Here is a 22,724-nt window from a genome sequence, read left to right on the forward strand (position 1 = left end):
CTCTGTTTTCTTGGTGTTAATGGTTAGGCCAAAATTACCATAAGCAGCAATCAATCCGTACTTTGTTGTCTCTCAGCTTCAGAGGCTGCATTGAGAACACAATCACCTGCAACCAAAAAACATGCACCAACTTTCCCTCCACTTTAGTCTTGGCTTGTTGCCCTTTTAAGTTAAATAATTTACCATTAGTGCAGTCGCTGATCTTGATGCTGTTTTCATCTTCATTGAAGACATTTGACAATATCACTGAAAACATTGTGTTAAAAAAGCATGCAAGCAAGCACAGAGCCTTGCTTTACACCATTGGTGACTGGGAAAGCATAAGAACATAGTCCACTCTCCAGAACCCATGCAAACATGCTGGCATGAAATTAACATTCAATACTGATGAACTTTTTTGGACTACCAAATTTTGACATAATTTTCCACAAGCCCTCATGACTGATAGTATCAAAGGCCTTGTTCAGATTGATGAACATTGTATAGATCTCTATTCCGCTTCTGACATTTCTCTTGGAGTTGTCAGGCAGGAAGCACCCTATCAAACATTCTTTGTCCCTTTTTGAAGCTATATTGATTCTCAGGTAGACATCTTCCAGGTGAAGAATCAGCCTATTAAGGAGGACTCTGGCAAGAATCTTACCAGCAATGATTAAGAGAGGGACACCCTTGTGATTGTCACAAAACAATCTGTTTCCTTTACCTTTATAGAAATAGAAAATGGAGGCATCCTTGAACTCCTGGGGGATAACCTTCTCTTGCCATGTAACCCAGAAAATTTCAGTCAGCCTTTGTATGGGCAGTGGACCCTTCCCCCACTGGTAAATCTCAGCTAGAATAGAATCCGTACCAGGCTGTTTGCCACATAGGATCTGAATGGCATTCAAAACCTCTTCTTCAGTTGGAAATTTGGCTAGAAAGGGATTGACTTCAACCTGAACTATATAGTCAATGACTTCAGCATTGATTGATGACACTCTTGAGGATACTATCCCATCTCTTCAGGATCATGTCCTTTTTACTAATCAATGTGGTTCCATCAGCACTGAGAAGCTGAGACACACCATAGGTCTTTGGCCCATAAATAGCCTTCAGGGCATCATAAAAGCACTATGGATACTATCAGTATGAAACTAAATTTCGTCAGTCATCTTACTCAACCAAAAATCCTGCATCTCTTTAAGCTTCGCTTGCACTTTACTTTTGCTGGAATTAAACTTTGCCTTCTTAGAGATGCATAAATCCTGCTGATAAATCCTGTAGAATTCTTGTTTTTCATTTAACAACTTCTGAATTTCTCCATCATTTTTGTCAAACCAGCCTGGATGTTTGCAAGCGTTCTGGCCCAGATGAGTAAATGCAGTGCTATACAGTAAGTCTCTGAAAGCTGCCCCCTGCTTTTCTGCTCCACTGTCACCAGCCATGTGTTGGTTCAGCTTTCCCTCCAAGTTAGTAAGGAACTGTTCCAGCTTAAAGAAGTGCTCTAATCTGTTGACATCTAAGTCTTCTGGTAGTCACCTTGGGGCTGCTTTTATTGAATGTGAGTATTTAGCTTCCCCACTCTGCACCACACATTGCCTTCGTCACTCTCACATCCTGTCTGTCTCTTCTTCTTACAGTCAAATGCCAATGTATGCTACAAGTGTGCATCCACCAAGTTTTATTGTGTTGAGGTAAATGGAAGATAGTGTTGGTGATGAGATGATCATGAGATGCACAGTTCTTCAGTAATAACTGACTACTGTTGTTGCTGTTTCCAACTCCATTCCTCCCAAGGACTTCCTGCTATGTCTGGTAGTCTGTGCCTACTCTTGCATAAAGTCAACCAGAATTATAAACTTGTCCTCTTTGACACATTGATGAGGAGGATCTCCAGGTCTTCATAAAATTTTTCTTTGACTTCATCAGGATTCATTATGGTGAGAGCATATCCACTGCTGATGGTGGGTTGGTGCTTTCCAGGAAGTAGCAATTGCCATACCATGAGCCTCCTTTTGGGAGTCATACGAGCTTCTTGACTGGATTAGCTTTTATTGTGAAATCTATGCCAGCTTCATGATACTCCCTATCATTGTGGCAGTTCCAGGAAAAAGTGTATCCAGCTCTGACTTCAGTAACCTGGCCTTCATTTGCCAGCCTTATTTCACTCAGAGCTACTGTTTAGATACTATACCTGCTTAATTCTCTTGCTACAAGAGCTGTTCATCTTTCAAGTCTACTGGTTTTCTTGTTGTCTGTGTGTGTACCTTCTACATACTGATGGTGAGTGGAATCATCTTCATAAAAGTTTTTATACTTTTTTTGTGTTTTGACTGCAGGGTGGGATCCCCATCTGCCATAGTAAGAAAGGCAAGGTTGAATGAGGTGAACAATTTTTAGGGTACCCTTTCTAACTCTTTACTCACACCAGGAGGTGAGCAGTGCGGTCTTTCAAAAAGGCTGCTCAGATACCGCAGGGGCTGCAAAATCCTATTGCTACTTCAGTGCAGTGAGAAGCCAACCCTATGGCCATAGGGTATGTGCAGGGTTGTTACTATAACTTCATGGCTTGCCTGTTGCCATAGGAGTTTGAATTAGTAAAAATGGTAAAAACAGTGTGGGTAATGTCTTTTGATTTGTGCATAAATTGTATTTAAGTGAGGCAGAGCTGTGTGAAGTTTTTGGCCTTACTTTCTTTTCAAGGTCATTGGAGTTCAGTGGCAAGACAAAGTCAAGATGACTAGTGATGGCTCAGGATGCAGTGGATAACTTTGGTATCTTCAGTGTCTAACCAAGCTCTAAGCACAACACAGTGCTTCCTTCAGCTGCCTTCATGGCCATTGGAACAAATTGTTCTGATCTGCCTATTCCACTGAGGGAAGTCTTTAAATGCTTGGGGTAGACACCCCACTAACTCACCAAAGGATCTGAGCCCTCTTGTTTACCCTCAACCTGGTTTAGCCCCATTTGCTCAAATGGTTTACTGAGGTGTGGCCACTGTACATGCTACAGCTTCTGGACAGAAAGAGATTACAGAGGACCCTGTGTTAGCACTGGGCACAGTACTGGGAGCTGTTTGGCAACTCTGAGTCTATTCCCACTTCGGGTTCACAGTTCAAGAACAGAGACATTGGTCAAGAGACAGCAGGGACCCTGAGGAACAGTATTATTACCAGTCCCAAGGGAACATGGGCCCTAAGGAGCAGTATCAATTGTAATCCCAAGAGATAAGTGGTCCTTCTTGGGTGAGGACCAGAATGCAAATCAGGAGAGCAGTGACACATTTCTTCCCAGATCACACCACCTCAGAAGAATTAGCTCTAAAAAACAGCAGTGCATAAAAGCCTGAAGCTTAAGACAGTGTTCTTTCCTGCACGCCCCCCTCACCCCAAACACATATATCAGGAATGGAGCCCAACTTTAACAAGTTAAAAAAATGATTTTTGAAATCAACTAAAAGTAAAAGTGGTAGAGGGAAAATTAGGTTAAGAAAGAACAACAAGAAAGGAAAATTATGAAAAGACAACAGCTTAATAAATGTGGCACAAAAATATTGAAGAAAATAATACCTTAAAAACAGAATTGGCCAAATGGAAAAAGAGGTACAAAATCTCACTGAAAAAATAATTCCTTAAAAAATTACAATCATGTAAGTGTAATGTAATGACTATGAGACATTAAGAAATAATGAAGTCAAAAGAATGAAAAAAAAAGCAGAAAATGTGAACAATCTCATCAGAAAAACAACTGACCCGGAAAATAGATGGAGCAGAGATAATTTAAACCTGAAAGCTATGATCAAAGAAAGAGCCTAGATTAATTTCATATTTCAAGAAATTATAAAGGAAAACTTCTATAATATCCTAGAACCAGAGGGTAAAATAGATATTGAAAGAATCCACCAATTTCTACCTCAGAGAGATCCCAAAATGAAAACTCCCAAACAAATTCCAAAACTGCCAGGTCAAAAAGAAAATACTTAAAGCAGCCCAGAAACAAACAATTAAAGTATTGTGGAGCCATAGTCAGGATCACACAATGTTTAGCAGCTACCACATCAAAGAAGAAGAGGGCTTGAAATATGACATTCTGGAAGGTAAAGAAGTTAGGATTGCAACCAAGAATATCCTACACAGCAAAACTGAATATAAGCTTTTAACAGAAAAAAAATTAACATTTACTGAAATAGAGGATTTTCAAGCATTCCTGAATAGGAATAGAAACTTAATAGAAAATCTGATTTTCAGTTGCTTATGGGTGGGCAGAGCTAATATAATAAAAATCACAATTCTATATAAATTAATTTATTTATTCAGTGCCATACCAATCAAACTACCAAAAATTATTTTAAAGGGCCAGAAAAAATAATAACAAAACTAATCTGTAAGAACAAAAGGTCCAGAATATCAAGGGAATTAGTGAAAAGAAATGCAAGAAGAAGGTAGCCTAGCCATACCAGATCTTAAATTGTATTCTAAAGCAGCAATCTGCAAAACTGCTTGGTACTGGCTAAGAAATAGAGTATTGAATCAGTGGAATAGGTTAGGCACACAAGACACGGTAGTCATTGACTGAAGTAATCTACTGTTTGATAAACCCAAAGACTTTAGCTTCTGGGATAAGAACTCACTATTTAACAAAAACCTGTTGGGAAAACTGGAAAATAGGATGGCAGAAACTAGACATAGACCAACATCTTACACTGCATACCAACATAAAGTCAAAATAGGTACACTATTTTGATAAAAAGGCTGATACTATAAGTAAACTAAGAGAGCAAGGAATAGTTTACCTGTAAGATTTATGGAGAAAGGAAGAATTTATGAACAAGAGATAGAGAACATTATGAAATGTAAAATGGATAATTTTAATTACATTTGCACAAACAAAGCCAATGCATCCAAGATTAGAAGGGAAGCAGAAAGCTGGGAGAGAATTTTTGCAACCAGTGTCTCTGATAAAGGCCTCATTTCTAAAATATATAGAGAACTGAGTCAAAATTATAAAAAAATACAAGTCATTCTGTAACTGATAAATGGTCAAAGGATATGAACAGGCAATTTTCAGATGAAATTAGATCTATCTATAGTCATATGAAAAAATGCCCTAAATTGCTATTGATTAGAGAAATACAAATCAAAACAACCCACATCACACCTATCAGATTGGCTAAGATGACAAAACAGGAAAATAATAAATGTTGGGTAAGATGTGGGAAAATTGGAATACTAATGCATTATTGGTGGAGTTGTGACCTCATCCAACCATTCTGGAGAACAATTTGGAACTATTCCCAAAGTGTATAAAAGTGTGCATACCCTTTGACCCAGCAATGCTACTTCTAGATTTATATCCCGAAGAGATCATAAAAATGGGAAAAGGATCCACATGTACAAAAATATTTATAGCAGCTCTTTTTGTGGTGTCCAAGAATTGGAAATTGAGGGGATGTCCATTAACTGAGGAATGGCTGAACAAGTTGTGGTGCATGAATGTAATGGAATACTATTGTTACACAAGAAATAATGAGCAGGCAGACTTCAGAAAAATCTGGAAAGACTTGCATGAACTGATGCTGAGAGAAGTGAGCAGAACCAGGGGAACATTGTACACAATAACAGCCACGTTGTACAATGACTAATTTTGATAGACTTAGCTCTTCTCAGCAATGGAAGGATCTAAGACAACTCCAAAAGACTCATGATGGAAAAAGCTATCTACATCCAGAAAAAGAACTATGGAGTCTGAATGCAGATTGAAACATACTATTTGCTCTCTCCCTCTCTCTTTCTTTTTGTTTCTTCCTTCTTGTGGTTCCTCTCATTGGTTCTAACTCTTCTTTACAACATGACTAATGTGAAAATATGTTTAATATGAATATATATGTAGAACCTATATCATATTGCACACCTTCTTGGGGATGAGGAAAGGGGAGAAAATTTAGAACTCAAAATCTTAGAAGTGAATGTTGAAAACTAAAAGCAAATAAATAAATTTTAAAAAATCTGATTTTCAAATGCAAGATTCAAGAGACGCATGAAAAAGGTAAAGAGGAAGAGAAATCATAAGGGACTCAGGTTAAACTGTTTACATTCCTATATGGGAAGAATATATATGCATACATATGTATGTATACACACACACACACACACGTATGTATAAAATTCCTAAGAACTTTTATCATTTTTAGGGCATTTAGAAGGATTCTACATAGACAGAGGGCATCAGAGTGAGTCTGTTATGTTCAGATGATGTAAAAAAAAAATGAAAGGGTGAGAAAGAGGGAAGGCTAAGGAAGAAGAGAGATGAAGAATGGGGAAAATTCTCTCACATAAATGGTATGCAAGGAAGAACTTTTAAAGTGGAAGGGAAAATGGTTCAAAGAGGGAAATAAACGCACACACATATATGTACATATATGTGTGTTTATGTATATGTATAAATGCAAATATTTACATATGTGCATGCATGCATGTATATGTATATATGTATTTGGGCCACTAGGTAACACAGTAGATAGTGTGCTGGGCTTGGAGTCAGGAAGACCTGAGTTCACATCCAGCTTCAAATACTTAACTTAGTATGTGACCTTGGGCAAGTCATACCCCTGTTTACCTCAGTTTCCTCATCTATAAAATGAGCTGGAATGGTAAATGGCAAACCACTCCAGTATCTTTGCCAGCAGAACTTCAAATGGCATCACAAAGAGTTGAACATGACTGGAAATGACTGAACAACAAAATATGTATTTTGTGTGTGATATATATGTATAATATATAATAGGTTTGTATATGTACATAATATGTACATAATATATACATATATTTATATATGTACATATAATATGCATATATGTGTATATATCATACACACACAAACACTCAATTGGGTATACAAATATCATACCCAACAGAGAAGTAGGAGGGGTAGGGGATACGAGAAAGGGGAATGAGATTATTAAAGGAAGGCAGTGGACATAAGCAAAAAAGACTTTAGAGGTAGGGCAGGATAAAAAGAGAGACTGACAAACAGAAAAAAATCAGTTTGGAAGGAAATACACTGTGGATGTGAATAGAATGAATTCACCTATAAAATAAAAGTGGATAGAAGAATGGATTAGAAATCAAAATCCAACAAGATATTGTTTCTTACAAAAACATTTGAAACAGAGAGACACAAACAGAATTAAAGTAAGGGTCTGGAGCAGAATAGATTATGCCTCAGCTGAAATAAAAGAGGCAGGGGTAGTGATCGTGATCTCAAAGCAAAAGCAAAAATAGACCTAATTAAAAGAGATAACCCAGAGGGGTAATGGATAGAGCACTGGCCCTGAAGTCAGGAAGACCTGAGTTCAAATCTGGCCTCTTACCAAACACTTGACACTTATTAGCTGTGTGACCCTGGGCAAGTCACTTAACCCCAATTGCCTAAAAAGGGAAAAAAGAGATAATCAGGGAAACTATATCTTGTTAAAAGGCACCATAAATAATGAAATAACATCAATACTAAACATATATGCACCAAATGGCATAGCATGGCAAAACTGTACTACTGTGAGTCTTCAACTTTTTCCTCTCTGAGCTAGATAAATCTAACTAAAATAAACAAGGAGATGAAAAGAACCTTAGAAAAGTTATACATAATTTTGTTGTTCAGTCGTTTCAGCCATGTCTGACTGTTAGTGACCCCCATTTGGGCTTTTCTTGGCAAAGATACTGGAGTGGTTTGCCATTTCCTTCTCCAACTCATTTTATATATGAGAAAACTAAGGCAAACAGGGTTAAGTGACTTACTGAGGGTCACATAGCTAGTAAGTATCTTAGGCTGGATTTAAACTCAGGTCTTCCTGACTCTAGGTCCATGTTGGGAAATGATACATGTGTCCTCTCTGAATGCTATCATCATTAGAGGTTATAAAGAGAATATAGTTAGAAAGGTGGCCATTTATCAGGGCATAAAAACCATAACCAAATGCAGAAAAGCAGAAATATTGAATGCATCTATTAGTTGGAAACTAAATAATTGAATCCTTATTAATTATTTTAACTATTTTTTGGTTGATTCTCTAGGATTCTCTAAGTATACTATCATATTGTCTGCAAAGAGTGATAGTTGTGTTTCCTCATTGCTTATTCTAATTCCTTCATTTCTTTTTCTTCTCTTATTGCTATTGCTAGCATTTCTAATACAATATTAAAAAAATAATGGTGATAATGGGCATCTTTTACTTCACCCCTGATCTTACTGGGAAGGCTTCTAGTTTATCTCCATTACAGATAATGCCTGCTTATGGTTTTAGATAGGTACTACTTTAAATTTTGAGGAAAGCTCCATGGATTCCTATGCTTTCTAGTGTTTTCAATAGGAATAGGTGTTTTGTCAAAAGCTTTTTCTGCATCTATTGAGGTAATCATATGATTTTTGTTGCTTATACTGATAGTTTTCTTAATATTGAACCAGCTATGCATTCCTGGTATAAATCCTATGTATTCATAGTATATGATCTTTATGATATATTGCTGTAATCACCTTGCTAGTATTTTATTTAAAAATTTTGCATCAATTCTTATTAGGGAAATTGGTTTATGGTGTTCTTTTTCTGTTTTTGCTCTTCCTTATTTAGGTATCAGCACCATGTTTGTGTCTTAAAAGGAATTTGGTAGGACTCTTTCTTTACCTATTTTTCTAAATAGTGTATATAGTATTAGAATTAAGTGTTCTTTAAATGTTTGGTAGAATTCACTTGAGAATTCATCTGGTCCTGAGGACTTTTTCTTAGTGAGCTCATTTATGCCTTGTTAAATTTCTTTTTGCTAACATAAGTTTTCTATTTCCTTTTCTGTTAATCTGGGCAATTATATTTTTGTAAATATTCATCCATTTCACTTAGATTGTCTGATTCATTGGCATATGATTGGACAAAATGACTCCTAATGATTGCTTTAATTTCCTCTGCATTGGTGGTACTTTCACCTTTTCGTTTTTGATACTGGTAATTTGTTTTTTTTTTTGTAAGATTAACCAACAGTTTACCTATTTTTTATTTTTATTTATTAGTTAAATGGCTTTCTTACTTACAATTTTATTAATCTCTCCTTTGATTCTCAGCATTTCTAATTTTGTGTTAAATCAGAGATTTTTAATTTATTCTTTTTTAGTTTTTTTAGTTGCATACCTAATTCATTGTTCTGCTCTTTCTCTGTTTTATTGATGCAAACATTTAGAGATATGAATTTTCTCCTAAGTACTGTTTTGGCTGCATCCCATAAATTTTAGTATACTGTCTCATTGTTATTCTCTTTAAGAAAATCAATTCCTTTTTCTAAGACAGGATTATGCAAGTATTATATTTCCTTCTCTTTAAATTTGGGCAATTTATATTTTTGTAAATATTCATTTATTTCATTTAGATAGAGTTTTGTCAGGCAAAATAGCTCCTAATTACTTTAATTTCATCTTCATTAGTTGTATACTCACCTCTTTCCTTTTTGATACCAGCAATTTTTTTATAAATCAAAATAGTCAATGATTTAAGTGATTTTGTTTCACAAATCAGCTTCTAATCTTATTTATTAGTTCAGTGGTTCTGTTATTTTCAATTTTGTTAATATCTCCTTTGATTTTTAGGATTTGTATTTTAGTGTTCATTTGGGAATTTTTCATTTTTTCTTTTTCTACTTTATTTTAGTTGTGTACCCAACTCATTGATATAGTCTTTCTCTTTTATTAATGTAAGTATTTAGAGATATATTTTCCTCTAAGTACTATTTCATCTGCATCTCACAAATTTTATGTTGTCTCATTGTTATCATTATTTTTAATGAAATTATTAATTGTTTCTATGACTTGTTCTTTGACTCACTCATTCTTTATGATTAGATTATTTAGTTTCCGGTTAATGTAACCTATGCTTTAAAAGCCCTTTATTGAATATAATTTTTTATTGCATTGTGGTCTGAAAAGGATGCATTTAGTATTTCTTCTTTTCTGCATTTGTTTATAAGGTTTTTATGCCCTAATACATGATCAGTTTTTGTGAAGGTGCCATTGTGCAGTTGAGAAAAGGAGGTACTACTTTCAGTATTTTCCAGATATCTGTCATATCTAACTTTCTAAAATTCCATTCCTCTCCTTACCGTCTTTCTAGTTTACTTTATGATTAGATTTATCCGGTTCTGAGAAGAGGAAATTGAGGTACCCAACTAAGAATTTTAATGTCTTTATCCTCCTATAACTCATTTAACTTTTCTTGCACGAATTTGGATTCTATGCTGTTTGGTACATATATGTTCAATATTTATATTAATTAATTGTCTACAGCAAAATGTATTTTTCCAATTATTTCTGTTAACTAGGCCTAATTTTGCTTTTGCTTTGTCTGAAATCATGATTGCTACCCCTGCCATTTTTTAATCTCAGCTGAAGCATAATAGATTCTGCTGTGCCCCTTATTTTAGCTCTCTGTGTGTCTTTCTTTTTTAAGTGTTTCTTGTAAGCAATGTATTATTGGATTCTGGTTTCTAATCCATTCTATCTGCTTCTATTTTATTGGATGAATCCATCCCATTCACATTCACAGTTATGAATGCTAACTATATGTATTTCCCTCCATCCTATTCTTTTAATTTTTCCAGTTGTATTCAATGATTTATTCTTTCTTTTGTTGATGAAATGTTTAAATATACGTTTCCACCCTTTGGACTGCTTTGTTTGCATCCCATTTATTTTGTGGAGGCTTGCACACTAGTCCTTACCCAGTTACGGTCACTGTTTCATCCTAACCACAACTTTTCCTCTTCACACTAGACCTGTTATACAGAACTAGGCAATAAGCAACAACTGCTAAATGGGGCCCAGTTCTTTACCCAGTGTTAGAACAGTAGTTCCCTGTAATCTTTTTTGACCACTAGTTTAGTCCTCTTTTAGTGTCTTGGCACTAGTGCCACTGTTTCCATTTCTCTCTACTGTTGCTGACTACCACTGCCATCACCCAGTGCTACTTCTGCCACATTGTATTCCTGGCTAGCCCCAACCCAGTGTTCAGATACGTCTTTTTTGGTCTTCCTCAGCTTCACAGGGGTAGAAAAATGACTCATTATAATTTGTGGTTTTCCCACTTTAAATTCAGTTCGAAGGGATTTTTAAAATTGTTTAGAGGGGTGTATTATGAGAGCTAGCCAAGAATACTTACTTCACTCCACTGTCTTGACTACAACCCCAGTTAAAGCTTTTTCTGCATTTATTAAAATAATCATATGGGATTTTTTTGTTGTTTTTATTGATATGGCTAACTAATGCTGATGGTTTTCTTAACATAGAACCAGCCCTGCATTCTTGGTGTAAATCCAATGTCATCATGTTGTTGGTAATCTCCTTTGGTAGTATTTTATATAAAATTCTTGCTTCAATATGTATTCAGCATAAGGGTCTGAAGTTTTCTTTCTCTGTATTGATTCTCCCTGGTTTAGTTATCAATTTGTGTCATAGAAGGAATTGGCTGGACTCTTAAAATTTTTTTTAATTATGTTTACTTATCTTTTAACATTTAATTTTTTTTATTGTAAGGTCAAAATTCTCTTCCTTACTCAAGTCCGTCCTCTACCCCTTGAGAAGGCAAAAAATATGGTACCCATTACACATGTGAAGTCATACAAAACGTATTTCAGCATTAGCCATGTTGCAAAAACAAAACAAAACCAAGAAAAATAAAGTGAAAAAAATATCCTTCAATCTGTATTCAGACTTCCTCAGGCCTTTCTCTGGAGGTAGATGGCATTTTTCATCATGAATCCCATGGAATTGTGGATCATGGTATTGATTAGAATAATTAAGTGTTTAAAAGTTGATCATTGTTACAATGTTGCTGTTATTGTGTATAATATTCTCCTGGGTCTGCTCGTTTCACTTAGCATCAATTCACATGAATTTTGGTCTTCCAAGTCTTTCCAGGTTTTTCTAAAACCATTCTGCTCATCATTTCTTATAGCACAATAGTATTCCATCACAATCATATACCACAACTTGTTCAGCTACTGGATAGACATTCTCCCAGTTTCCAATTCTTTTCATTTTTCTTCGATCTCTGTGGGATACAGACCTAGTAGTGCTTGCTAGGTCAAAGGGTATGCATGATTATATAAACCTTTGGGCATAATTCCAGTTATTCTCTAGAATGGTTGGACCAGTTCACAGCTTCACCAGCAGTGCTTTAGTGTACCTGTTTTTCAACATCCCCTGCAGTTTTTGCCATTTTCCTTTTCTGTCATGTTAGCCAATCTGATAGGTGTAAGGTTGTACTTCAGAGTTGTTTTAATTTGCATTTCTTTAATCAGTAGTGATTTAGAGCATTTTTTCATGTGATTATTGATTGCTTTGATTTCTTCTGAACACTGCCTGTTCATAGCTTATGACTGTTTATCAATTGAAGAATGGCTCTTATTTTTTATAAATTTGTCTTAGTTCCTTATATCTAAGAAATGAGATCTTTATCAGAAAAAAAAAACTTGATATAAAACCTTCCCTTCCTCCCCATTTCCTGCTTTTCTTCTAATTCTGGTTACATTGGCATTGTTTGTGCAAAACCCTTTTAATTTAACATAATTAAATTATCCATTTTACCTCATATCATCTTCTCTCTTTTAGTCATTAATTCTTTCTTTATCCATATATCTGACAGGTAACTTTTTCTATGCTCCACTAATTTGCTTATGAGATTACCCTTTATAACTAAATCATATACCCATTTTGATTTTATCTTGATATATGGTGTGACACATTGGTCTGTGCCTAGTTTCTGCCAGACTTCTTTCCAGATTTCCCAGAATGATGAGTTCTTGCCCCCAAAGTTTTGATTTTTGGTTTTATTCAACAGTAGATTCTCTGGTCATTTACTTCTGTGGATTGTGGACATAATTTGTTCCATTGATCCACCACTCTCTTTTTGAGCCAGTACCAGATTTTTTTATTATTACTACTTTGTACCATAGTTTGAAATCTGATACTGCTAGGTCCCCTCCCTTCACTTTTTTTTGTTGATTCCCATTATAGTCTAAACCTTTTTTTCTTTCCATTTAATTTTGTTGTATTTTCCAGCTTTATAAAACATTTTGGTAGTTTGGTGTGACACTGAGTAAGTAAATAAATTTAATTAAAATTATCCTTTTTATTATATTGGTTTTGCCTTACCTATATTAGTAGTTCTCTAATTACTTAGCTCTATCTTTATTCACATGGAAAGTTTTATATCATATTCATATAGTTTACAGGTTTGTCTTGGCAAGTAGACACTCAAGTATTTTATATTTTCTGCAGTTATTTTAGATGAAATTTCTATCTCTATCTCTTCGTGCTGGGTTTTTTTTTTGGTAACATTTAGAAATGCTGCTGGTTTCTGTGGGTTTATTTTATGTCCTCCAACTTTGCCAAAGTTGTTAGTTATTTCAACTACTTTTTTCTTTAAGTTTATTCTCTGGGATTCTCTAAGTATATCATTATATTGTCTCCAAAGAACAATAGTTTTGTTGCTTCATTGCCTATTCTTATTTCTTCATTTTCTTTTTCTTGTCTTATTGCCATGTCTAGCATTTCCAGCACAATATTATATAATAGTGATGATTATGGACATTCTTCCTTCATTCTTGATCTTATTGGAAGGGCTTCTGGTATATCCCCATTATAAAGAATGATTGTTGTACGTTTTAGACACTTTATTTTTCACAATTTTGAACCATTCTACCCTCCTTAGAGTCTATGCCATCACTCAGTCAACAGGTATTTATTTAATAACTGCTTACCATATGTCAGGCTCCATGCTCAACATTGGTAATACCCTTCTGTGTGTAGGCAGTATAAATGTTATTATTTCCATTTCACGGGTGAGGAAAATGAAGTTCTGGGAGAATAATCACCACAGCCACATAACTAATTAGTATCAAAGTTAGAATTTGAACACAGGAACCTCCTGTGTCCAAGTCTAGTACTCTTTTTTCTTTTTAAGGCAATTGGGGTTAAGTGACTTGCTCAGGGTCACACAGCTAGTAAGTGTTAAGTGTTTGGTTTGAGGATGGATTTGAACTCAGATCCTCCTGATTTCAGGGCCAGTGCTCTATCCACTGCGCCACCTAGATGCCCCCAAGTCTAGTACTCTTGTAGTATATTTCCTTTTATACCTGAACAAGAATCTCCCCTAAAAGATCCCTGCAAAGTGGTCCATTTGTCTCAGCTAGAAGATCTCTATGGAAGGGGAACTTACACCTCCCAGGGTAGCCCATTCCTCTTCAGGAACATCTCTTGTTATTAGCAAATATTTGCTTAAATCATCTGCAGACTTGCCTCTTTGAAACTTTCCTTCTTGGCTCCTAGTTCTGCCTTCTGAGGTCAAGCACAAAAAGCATATCTAGTCTCAATTCTGTCACTAACTATCTGAATCACTTCTTACAAATCTAATTGGCCACTCATTCTGTATTGAATATGAAGATGTGAAAGGACTACCATTCTTGTCGCAGCTTCTTTCCTCCCTCCCACAACATAACCTGAATGGATTATGTGATTGGCCCCAACGTCCTTCATATAGCTTCCCTCTCCCACATCTACCCACCATGTAGCCTACATGGGTCTAAGACAAAGCTGTTCCTGGGACTTGATTGGTCCTGGCTTCCCTGATACAGTTTCCTTATCATCTACTGTAAAAAAAAAAATTCCTAGCCACATGTAATCGGGCCTCTTAGCCTTGGTGGATTTCTGAAGCCCATGAAAGTAACCTTTATCCTGCTCTGCTGACCAGAGGTGTTTCCACATGGAGATAAGGTGGGCCATGCCTAGAGAAATTAAGTGCTGCTATATCTTGGTTGTGTATCCTTTCTTGGTTATATAAATGTGCAATGACTTTCAAGTTCCTTATTTCATCCCGACATTAAACTTCAACTAAAAGAATGCTTGTGTTAAGGGTTGTACTTCTGATAGAGGGATTACAGCATACTCATACCAGAAATTTTTAGGTACTCATCTTGAGATGGTTAGCTTTGACAGAGATTTCATCCCCAACTATATCATTCCAACCAGTTGATATTCATTTTCTACATATCTTGTTGAATACTCTGATTACGTTAGGCTGGTTCTAAACAAGCCTCCTAGGTTTGGATATGAGAGAAATGAAACAACCAATACATAGGTAAATTCAAAGAAAACAAAGTTTTTACTTAATAACCTATGTAAAAGATACAAAGGCAATTCAAGGATAAAAGTTTCAAGGTTCGAGTCAGACACAGGGTTTGGGTTTGACATGACTCCCCTTGCCACTCATGGTTTCTGTAGGTATGTCCTGAAAAGGAAGGGTCAAATCTTCACAGAAGGACAATTACATTAAATCTCAGCAGTAATGTGTTATCAACTTCAGGGGTCTTATATATATTTTGGGGAGAGGGTGAGGAATACCACATCAACAGAGCAACCTTGCTCTGAGTTGCCAGCTATATTCCCCAGCTCTGTCTTATTGCCTCATAAGGATAAATGAGACAACATGGAACTGGGTTAGGGTAAGCAAGAATAGGCTTAAGTTGAACAAGCTAAATTATGCCATAAGGCCTACAGGCTTCATGCACTTTAGGGAGTGTAGCTTTACATTTTATAGTGGCTTACCTATTGTCCAGACTATAGATTTGTCTGGTGGAATGGATCTATTATAAAGAGGCTGTGCCCAGAACTGAACAAAAGAAAAAGAATGGTTTGGATTGCCTTTGGAAACTTCAAAGTTCTTTTAATGATCCCATGTTTCTCCTTGAAACAAAAGCCCATCTTTTTAATACCACTTGTCTTTTGGTTTTGTTGTATGTTTGTGAGTCATGAAACACTATAGTTTCCAAAGAAGTGAAATTGAGGATTATCCAAAAGGCAATGGAGAGTCACATAGTGGACATGAGTAGGCTGCAACTCATTATAAACAAAAATGGCCATGAAAAGGTGGTGTTAATGATGGTATCAAAGAAATGTATAAGTAAAAAGAGAAAAAGGCTGCATTTCTTAGGAGAGCATGACTGATAGAAGACCCCTAATGTCCACTGATATGCTTTTGATGTCAGAAGAAAATGAAGAACACCCCTAATACTTAGGATGATTTCCCTCTGATGAATTTATGGAAAGACTTGGACAAGAGTTACATACGATGTGCAGGCATGGCAGGTTGGAGTCAACATTGTTGTACAGAACAACCATACTGATGAAATCAGAGGTCCATTTGATTATTAAGTATTTAATATTAGATTAATATAGCTTTAGTAACAACAAAGTAGCATTGTAAATAGTTTAATGTAAAGGTTAAAGCATTGTTGATGAATTCCACATACTACCATTAAAACCAATCTCAATTTCTGAGTCATGGATAGACTTACGTAAATTGAAGATCTAGACTCTTGAAGAGATGTCTAAATTATCACATATTTTGCCTTAGATCAATATGAATTCACAAATTTTTACTATATTATTAAGTTTTTGTATATTTGCTTTTATGATTAACTTCAGATCTTATTTCATTTCACATACCTTTTCATTCTTTTAAAACGTAGGTATTCAAGATGATCAAGTGGTTGAAACAGTTTACAGAGACAGGAAGAGGAATTTACCTTTGGAACTGATAATAGAACTAACTGAGGAAACCTTTAACACCATAATAATGAATACTTCTAGCAGCATAATATTATTTTATGCTAATTGTAAGTATGTCACTCAAAATAAAAATTTTATTTCAGATTTTAGCATTGAAAGTACTTTTATTTAATATTTTGAATGTAGCTAGAAATAAAATGGAAGACTGTCCATATTTTCTAGATAGGTTATTTTTTCTGAAATGTTTAATTATAATTTAAACACCTGTCCAGTGTTTAAAAACATCCCAAATACGTTTATAGTCCAAAGCCTTATTTTTAATAAGTTAAAATCAGTTATTAAATAGGATAAATTCTCTAAGAAATTTGGGGAATTTTTTAATACCTTTATTAATATATTTTTGTGTTAGAGTACTATATAATTGATAAATAATTTATGTTGACAAGTCTTTGTAGATTTGATAGAAGTATACTATTTAAATTTTGAGGAATGAAATAATTCATCTATTTTTCTATTATCAAGGACAATTTGAGATACCCAATATTTATTTGCCTTAACTATTGGAATTTTCTAAAAAGTATTAGAATTTTTAAACACATTTATACAATGTAAGAAGTACCAGTTTGGTTGAATAACAGTACTTTAATGTATTTTGAAAATGCATTAGTGATAGCAAGATCTCTCTTATAATAAAATATAATGCATCATACAATTATAAACAAAACAATGCAGTGACTGTTCAAATATCATATCTATATTGTTATTATATGTGTATCTATATACATATAGATACACATACATATTTTTTTGTGTGTGTGTGCAGGGGAAGCAGTGTCCTTGGCATTTTTGCAGTCCTATGTTGATGTGGCAATTAAATTAAAAGGTATAGTACTGTGATGTAATAATTTCTAATATGTCTATGTAGTTTAACAGACTAAGAAGACAAACCTAAGTACACTGTGATTGTATCCCCATAACTAAATTGGTGGTAGTAAAAAACTTTTACAAAGATGCTTTTCAAAATCATTTTAGTATGTAAGCATGGCTTGCTAGAACTGTATAGTCATTATTTGCCCAAGGTTGTATAGGCATCCCTTCATAAACTAGAATGTGTGCGCGCGTGTGTGTGTGTGTGTGTTAATAGTATTAATAGTCAGGCTTTTTGGCTTTAGTACTTCTATAGTACGTGGCTCAAATCATGACCAAATCACAATTTACAGGGGAAAGAACTTGATTAAACAGATCTAAGTTCTGCTGTATCCCAAAAGGTTTCGGGTTTTGTTGAAACCCCTAAAAAGCAAAGAATACTCTGCTTTATATCGTTATTATTGTTGTATTAAAATATCATATACAACTGCAATCACTAATATTATAATAAATCCATTTATTAAGATTTATTTGTATAAATATTTCTTTATAGTAACAATATTATTAATAATCATGTATTTATTATTAAGTAGCCATGAATTGTAAAATAGTAACATTATATAAAGTCTGAGTGACCACACTGTACTAGGTACAAATACTAGTTTTTGTGACTGTTGTGGTAACAAAGTACCACTTTGGCACATAGGTCTCCTTAAGTTAGCTCTACACTCTTTAGTCTCTGCTTGATTTACTCGTGCATTTCCTTTCTCGTGTTGCCAGTATTGCCTGCTTACAACTGGCTATTGAAGTGATTAGGGTAGGTATTGAAGTTTTGAGTTGTTGTTTTTTTAACCTTTTGGTTTCTTATATGTTGACTCCATCTTACCCCCCTGTATGAAACAATACTCACTGTGTACATTTTGTATATACATAGTTATTTGTATGTTGTGTCTCCCATTAGAATGTGAGTTCCTTGAGAGAAAGGACCCTGTTTTTGCATTTCTTTGTACCCCAGTGGTTAGCACTGTAACAAGTTGGAGCATGAAGGGAAGAGAGTTGAGATGAAGGGGACATTTGGTAATGATAGAGCAGGGAGTCTAGAGATTCCCCTGAAAGGAAAGAATGAGATCTGAGCTGAATGGGGAAGGGAGTGTGGGGATTGGTAGTATCAGAAACTATTTTGAATGGTAGTGATTAGGAGAGGAGTTTGCTAGGCAGTTTTTACCACTGTTCTGAGAAATGGAGATTATAGGAGAATTAGAATTTGCTAATGATGATGATGATGACAATGATGGTGGTGATGGTGATGATGATCGCAATAGTAACAATAACTAGCATGTATATAACACTTTAAGGTTCAAGAATGTTTTACTTTTTTGTGTCATTTGATCCTAATAACAGTCCTAGGAGGTGGGCATTGTTATTATACCCATTTTACAGATGAAGAAACCAGGTCTAAGAAAAGTTAAATGACTTGCATAGGGTCATATAGTTACTAAGACTCTAAGCCTGCGTTAAGTATGTGAGGCAGGATTTGAACTCATATCTTCCTGACTCCCAAGTGCAGAAGTTATTATCCACTCCTGGAGCAAAATTGTTAGGCGACAGCACTGTTGATTTCTGTGGCTTGTTCTTTTTCTTCAAACACAAGGAACTAGGGCTTAAGGCAGCAAGGACTTTGGGCCTAATGTCCTCATCTGAAAAACGGGGGCTAATTATAGTACCTGTTTTATGGGGTTGCTGTTAGAAACAGACAAGATAATGTATGTAAAACACTTTGCAAATATTACAATCCTGTATTAATATGTGCTGTTATTATAAGTATATATAAAATATTTATCATGCTTCCTAGGTGTAAGTGTTCCACAGTTTTTGTCAAAGGCCTTCTTTTCTTCTCCCTCTTTGCTCTTATAAAGGCCAACTTTATGTGGATAACTCACAGTTCTATATATACAGCCCTGGTCTTTCCTATTAACTTCAGTCCCACATCACCAGTTGGTCTATTAGATAATATTTAGATGTTCTTGGCCGTTTCAGAAACTTCTCAAATGCAGCATGTGCAAAGCAGAATTTATTACCTCTCCACTCCCCACCCCTACAAAAAAGTTCTGCCTTCTTCTAAACTTTCCTATTTCTGTAAAAGGCATTTCTATTCTTTTCGTCTTTTAGGTTTGTAACCTCAGTGTTATCTGTAACTCTATTCTCTTTTACCTCACATATATCCAGTCCACTGAATCTTGATTCTCTTTCTCTCCACTAATAGCTATCATCTTAGTTCAGGCTTTCTTCAACTCTCACCTGGGTTATTGTAGCATATTCCTAACTAGGCTTTCTACCTCAAGGGTCCCATCATATCTGTCCATCTAATCCATTTCACACTACCGTTAAAGTGGTTTTGCTTAATCATAGATCTGACTATGTCCCTCTCCTATTTGTTCAATTTGGATGTTGCCTCTAGGATCAAATATCAACTCATATTTCTCTTTTAAAGCCCTGAAAGACCTAGCCTTTCTAGCCTCATTTTATATTACTCCCTATCCTGACCTTTGCAATCCAGCCAAACTGGTCTGCTCTTTGTAGATGACCCTACATGTCCCATTTCCGTGTCTTTGTAATAGATGTCCTCCAGACCTCCTGGGATGTACTTACTCTTTTCACCTTCACCTTACAAAGCTGTATGTTCAAGGTGGAGCTCATGCACCACTTTCTATATGCAGCTCTTCCTGATCTTCTCAACTACTAGTGTCTTTCCTCCAAAAACTACCTCGTATTTAACTATTTTGTATTTATCGTATTATGTGTGTATACGCACACACATACACACTCATAGTTTATTCCATTAGAGTGTAAGCTTCTTGAAATTGTTTCATTCTTTGTATGTGTATGTATATATATTTAACACCTAACATCATTTTGTTTAAATGATAATAATTGTTTAAAAATACTTATTGATCAATTAATTGTGCATCTCCATAGTCTAGCCAAAACACATGCCTCCTGAGTGGAGAAAGGGATGAGGTATATTTCAGATTCGGTCCAAAATCTGTACACCTGATTCTGTCAACTGAGCTCACACTCTACTTCCTGGTATGGAACATCCAATTGCAGGCACTATAATCTTGCATACATGAAATTGCCTCCCCTATGCCTATTCCTTAGGATGAATTAGTATATGCAGTACAGATTGGGGGAAGAGTTACTAAAGCTGTATATTGTCCATATAGTTTCTTAGTAAGAATGACCAATGTGTGTGACCATGGTGGCCCTACTTCCCTTCTAGTTCATGTTGTGATTGTATTTTTGTACTATTTTGGTAGGTGGAAGCAAGAAATGGTAGTCTTTTTTGCCCAGTGCAAACTAGCCCATACATAGCCCAGCCCAGAACCTTTACAACTTGGCTGTTTAATCATATATTTTATTGTCAGCCAGAAAAATGAACTATCCATTAATTCTAACTGATGTTTTGGGGACTTAATCAGCAAATGAATTGCTGATTGACCCAGATTATTTATAGGCTATATAAGATTGGATATCATCCGTTGAGTGAAGGCTTTGTAGTATCTTCTCTAGATTGCAAACTTCTACTCTAGTTTCTACTGAGGTATTATTGCCTGATGGATCACGTTTCTTGACATTTAAGGAAGTCTTTTAAAATAAAAAGGTCTTTCAAATATAAAAGACTGCATTTACCATGGCATGATTTTTTTCTTTTTTTGTAAAATATCAGTGTATTATTTTTTTACAAAGGAAAGCTTAGAGGAGAATAGGAGATGTTGGTGGGTAATGATAGTAATGTAAAAAAAGAAAGAAAAAAATCACAAATGAAATAGTTTTTGAAAATACAGAGAAGAGAACTGAGGGAAATTTATAAGGGAACTATAGAAGAGCAGGACAGTTTTAGTATTGTTGTGGGAAAAGCCTGACTCAGGCTGGTTCCTTGGTAGTTTAGGTCTAATATTGGAGTGAAATAAGACATCTATAGATAATTCAACAGTTAATAAAAGATTTATTTAGCCATAGTATAGAAAGGATATTCAGCAAAGATGTAGAAGCCCCTTCTCTCACCCCCTTTGCCTTTATATTGAAACATCTTGACTCCTCTGCTATTAAGTAAACTGTGTCAGTGCTGAATCTATAGTCCCCTGAGCCAGTCAGATCTTGAGGATAATTTCAGTACCTCTTAAGGAAAAACTGGCCTATCCCAAATGGAATGAGTCTTAGAAAAGCTATCCAATCTCCCTTGGCCAGGGATTCTGGAAGACAATAATATTGTTCTCACCGTGCCCTACTCAGTGGTGGTAAAGTTCTAAAGGTCTTCTTGAGAACTTTCCTCTACTTTAGTGCCTTTGTTCAACAGTCCTTATCTTGGGGAAGAAAATAAGAGAGAAAAAAAAGGTAAACCAAAAGTATAGTAAAAAGCAAACAAACATACAAACAAAAAATTTAGTGACCCTTTGAAGTAGTAACCAAATGAGGAAGAAAACCGAATGGGAAAGACCAAAAATCCTAGGCCTTAGAAAGATTAAATCCCAAATCTCAATTATCTGGTCTGTGTATTGGTCAGTGCCAAATATTTATAATTCACAGTGGATCTTGTGATATAAGCTGGTGATAATGAGCAGGTGCATCACCAGAGCTATGTTGGAGATGATACTTTCAATATAGTCACAAATGCTGTCTAATGATAACATAGATCAGGTTCATTTATAATAGAGTAGCTAGGAGATCATAAGCCTCTTACATGCAGATTGTCCCAAGATCTGAGCTGATACCATCCTAATGCCGCCACCCATTCAGTGTTTTTGGTCCACAATTAAAAACCTTTTCCACCCTGGTAGCCCATTTGGTGGCCTCTGATAAGGGGTATTTGTTTCCTTATTCTTTAGGAAATGGGTAAGTACTCTTCCTCATCTTCATCCAAGGACTCAGAATTCCCATCAAGTGGCTAAAAGATTCTCTTTCTTCCAGGAAAATTAAAAATTGTCAGTTATACAGAGAGAGTTTCACCTTGTTAAAAAGCAGCTCACCTCTCAACAATATCATTGCCTTCATTCCCCAAGCCCTTTTTAGGGAAGTATTTTGAACCATCCCAGGGGAAAAGACGCCTTCTAGTTCAGGGACCTATGAGCTGCTTCCTCCAGATTTATGGAGCTTGCTTAGGAACCAAGGATCTTGAGATCTGTGTAATTTTGTGAAGCTAATGGAATAAGGAAAGATTTGAGAGCATCAACAAAGACCCTGTATTATCAGGTAAATCTTCCTGGAGGCCAAAACTCAGA

At 35.4% G+C, this 22,724-nt stretch overlaps 1 protein-coding gene across 4 annotated transcripts in view; it reads left to right on the forward strand.

Annotated features, from left to right (window-relative positions):
• Positions 1-22,724, forward strand: part of TXNDC16 (thioredoxin domain containing 16) — a 174,413-nt gene that overhangs the window by 100,863 nt on the left and 50,826 nt on the right. For all 4 annotated transcript variants that reach the window (XM_020974852.2, XM_020974853.2, XM_020974854.2 and 1 more), the window contains 2 exons: positions 16,539-16,685; positions 17,402-17,461. In XM_020974852.2, the coding sequence (XP_020830511.1) occupies positions 16,539-16,685; positions 17,402-17,461 (207 nt within the window). The remainder of the gene's footprint in view (positions 1-16,538; positions 16,686-17,401; positions 17,462-22,724) is intronic.

This window comes from Phascolarctos cinereus, unplaced genomic scaffold (genome assembly GCF_003287225.1).
Source record: "Phascolarctos cinereus isolate Bilbo 61053 unplaced genomic scaffold, phaCin_HiC Scaffold_3;HRSCAF=262, whole genome shotgun sequence".
NCBI classification, from domain to species: Eukaryota; Metazoa; Chordata; class Mammalia; order Diprotodontia; family Phascolarctidae; genus Phascolarctos; species Phascolarctos cinereus.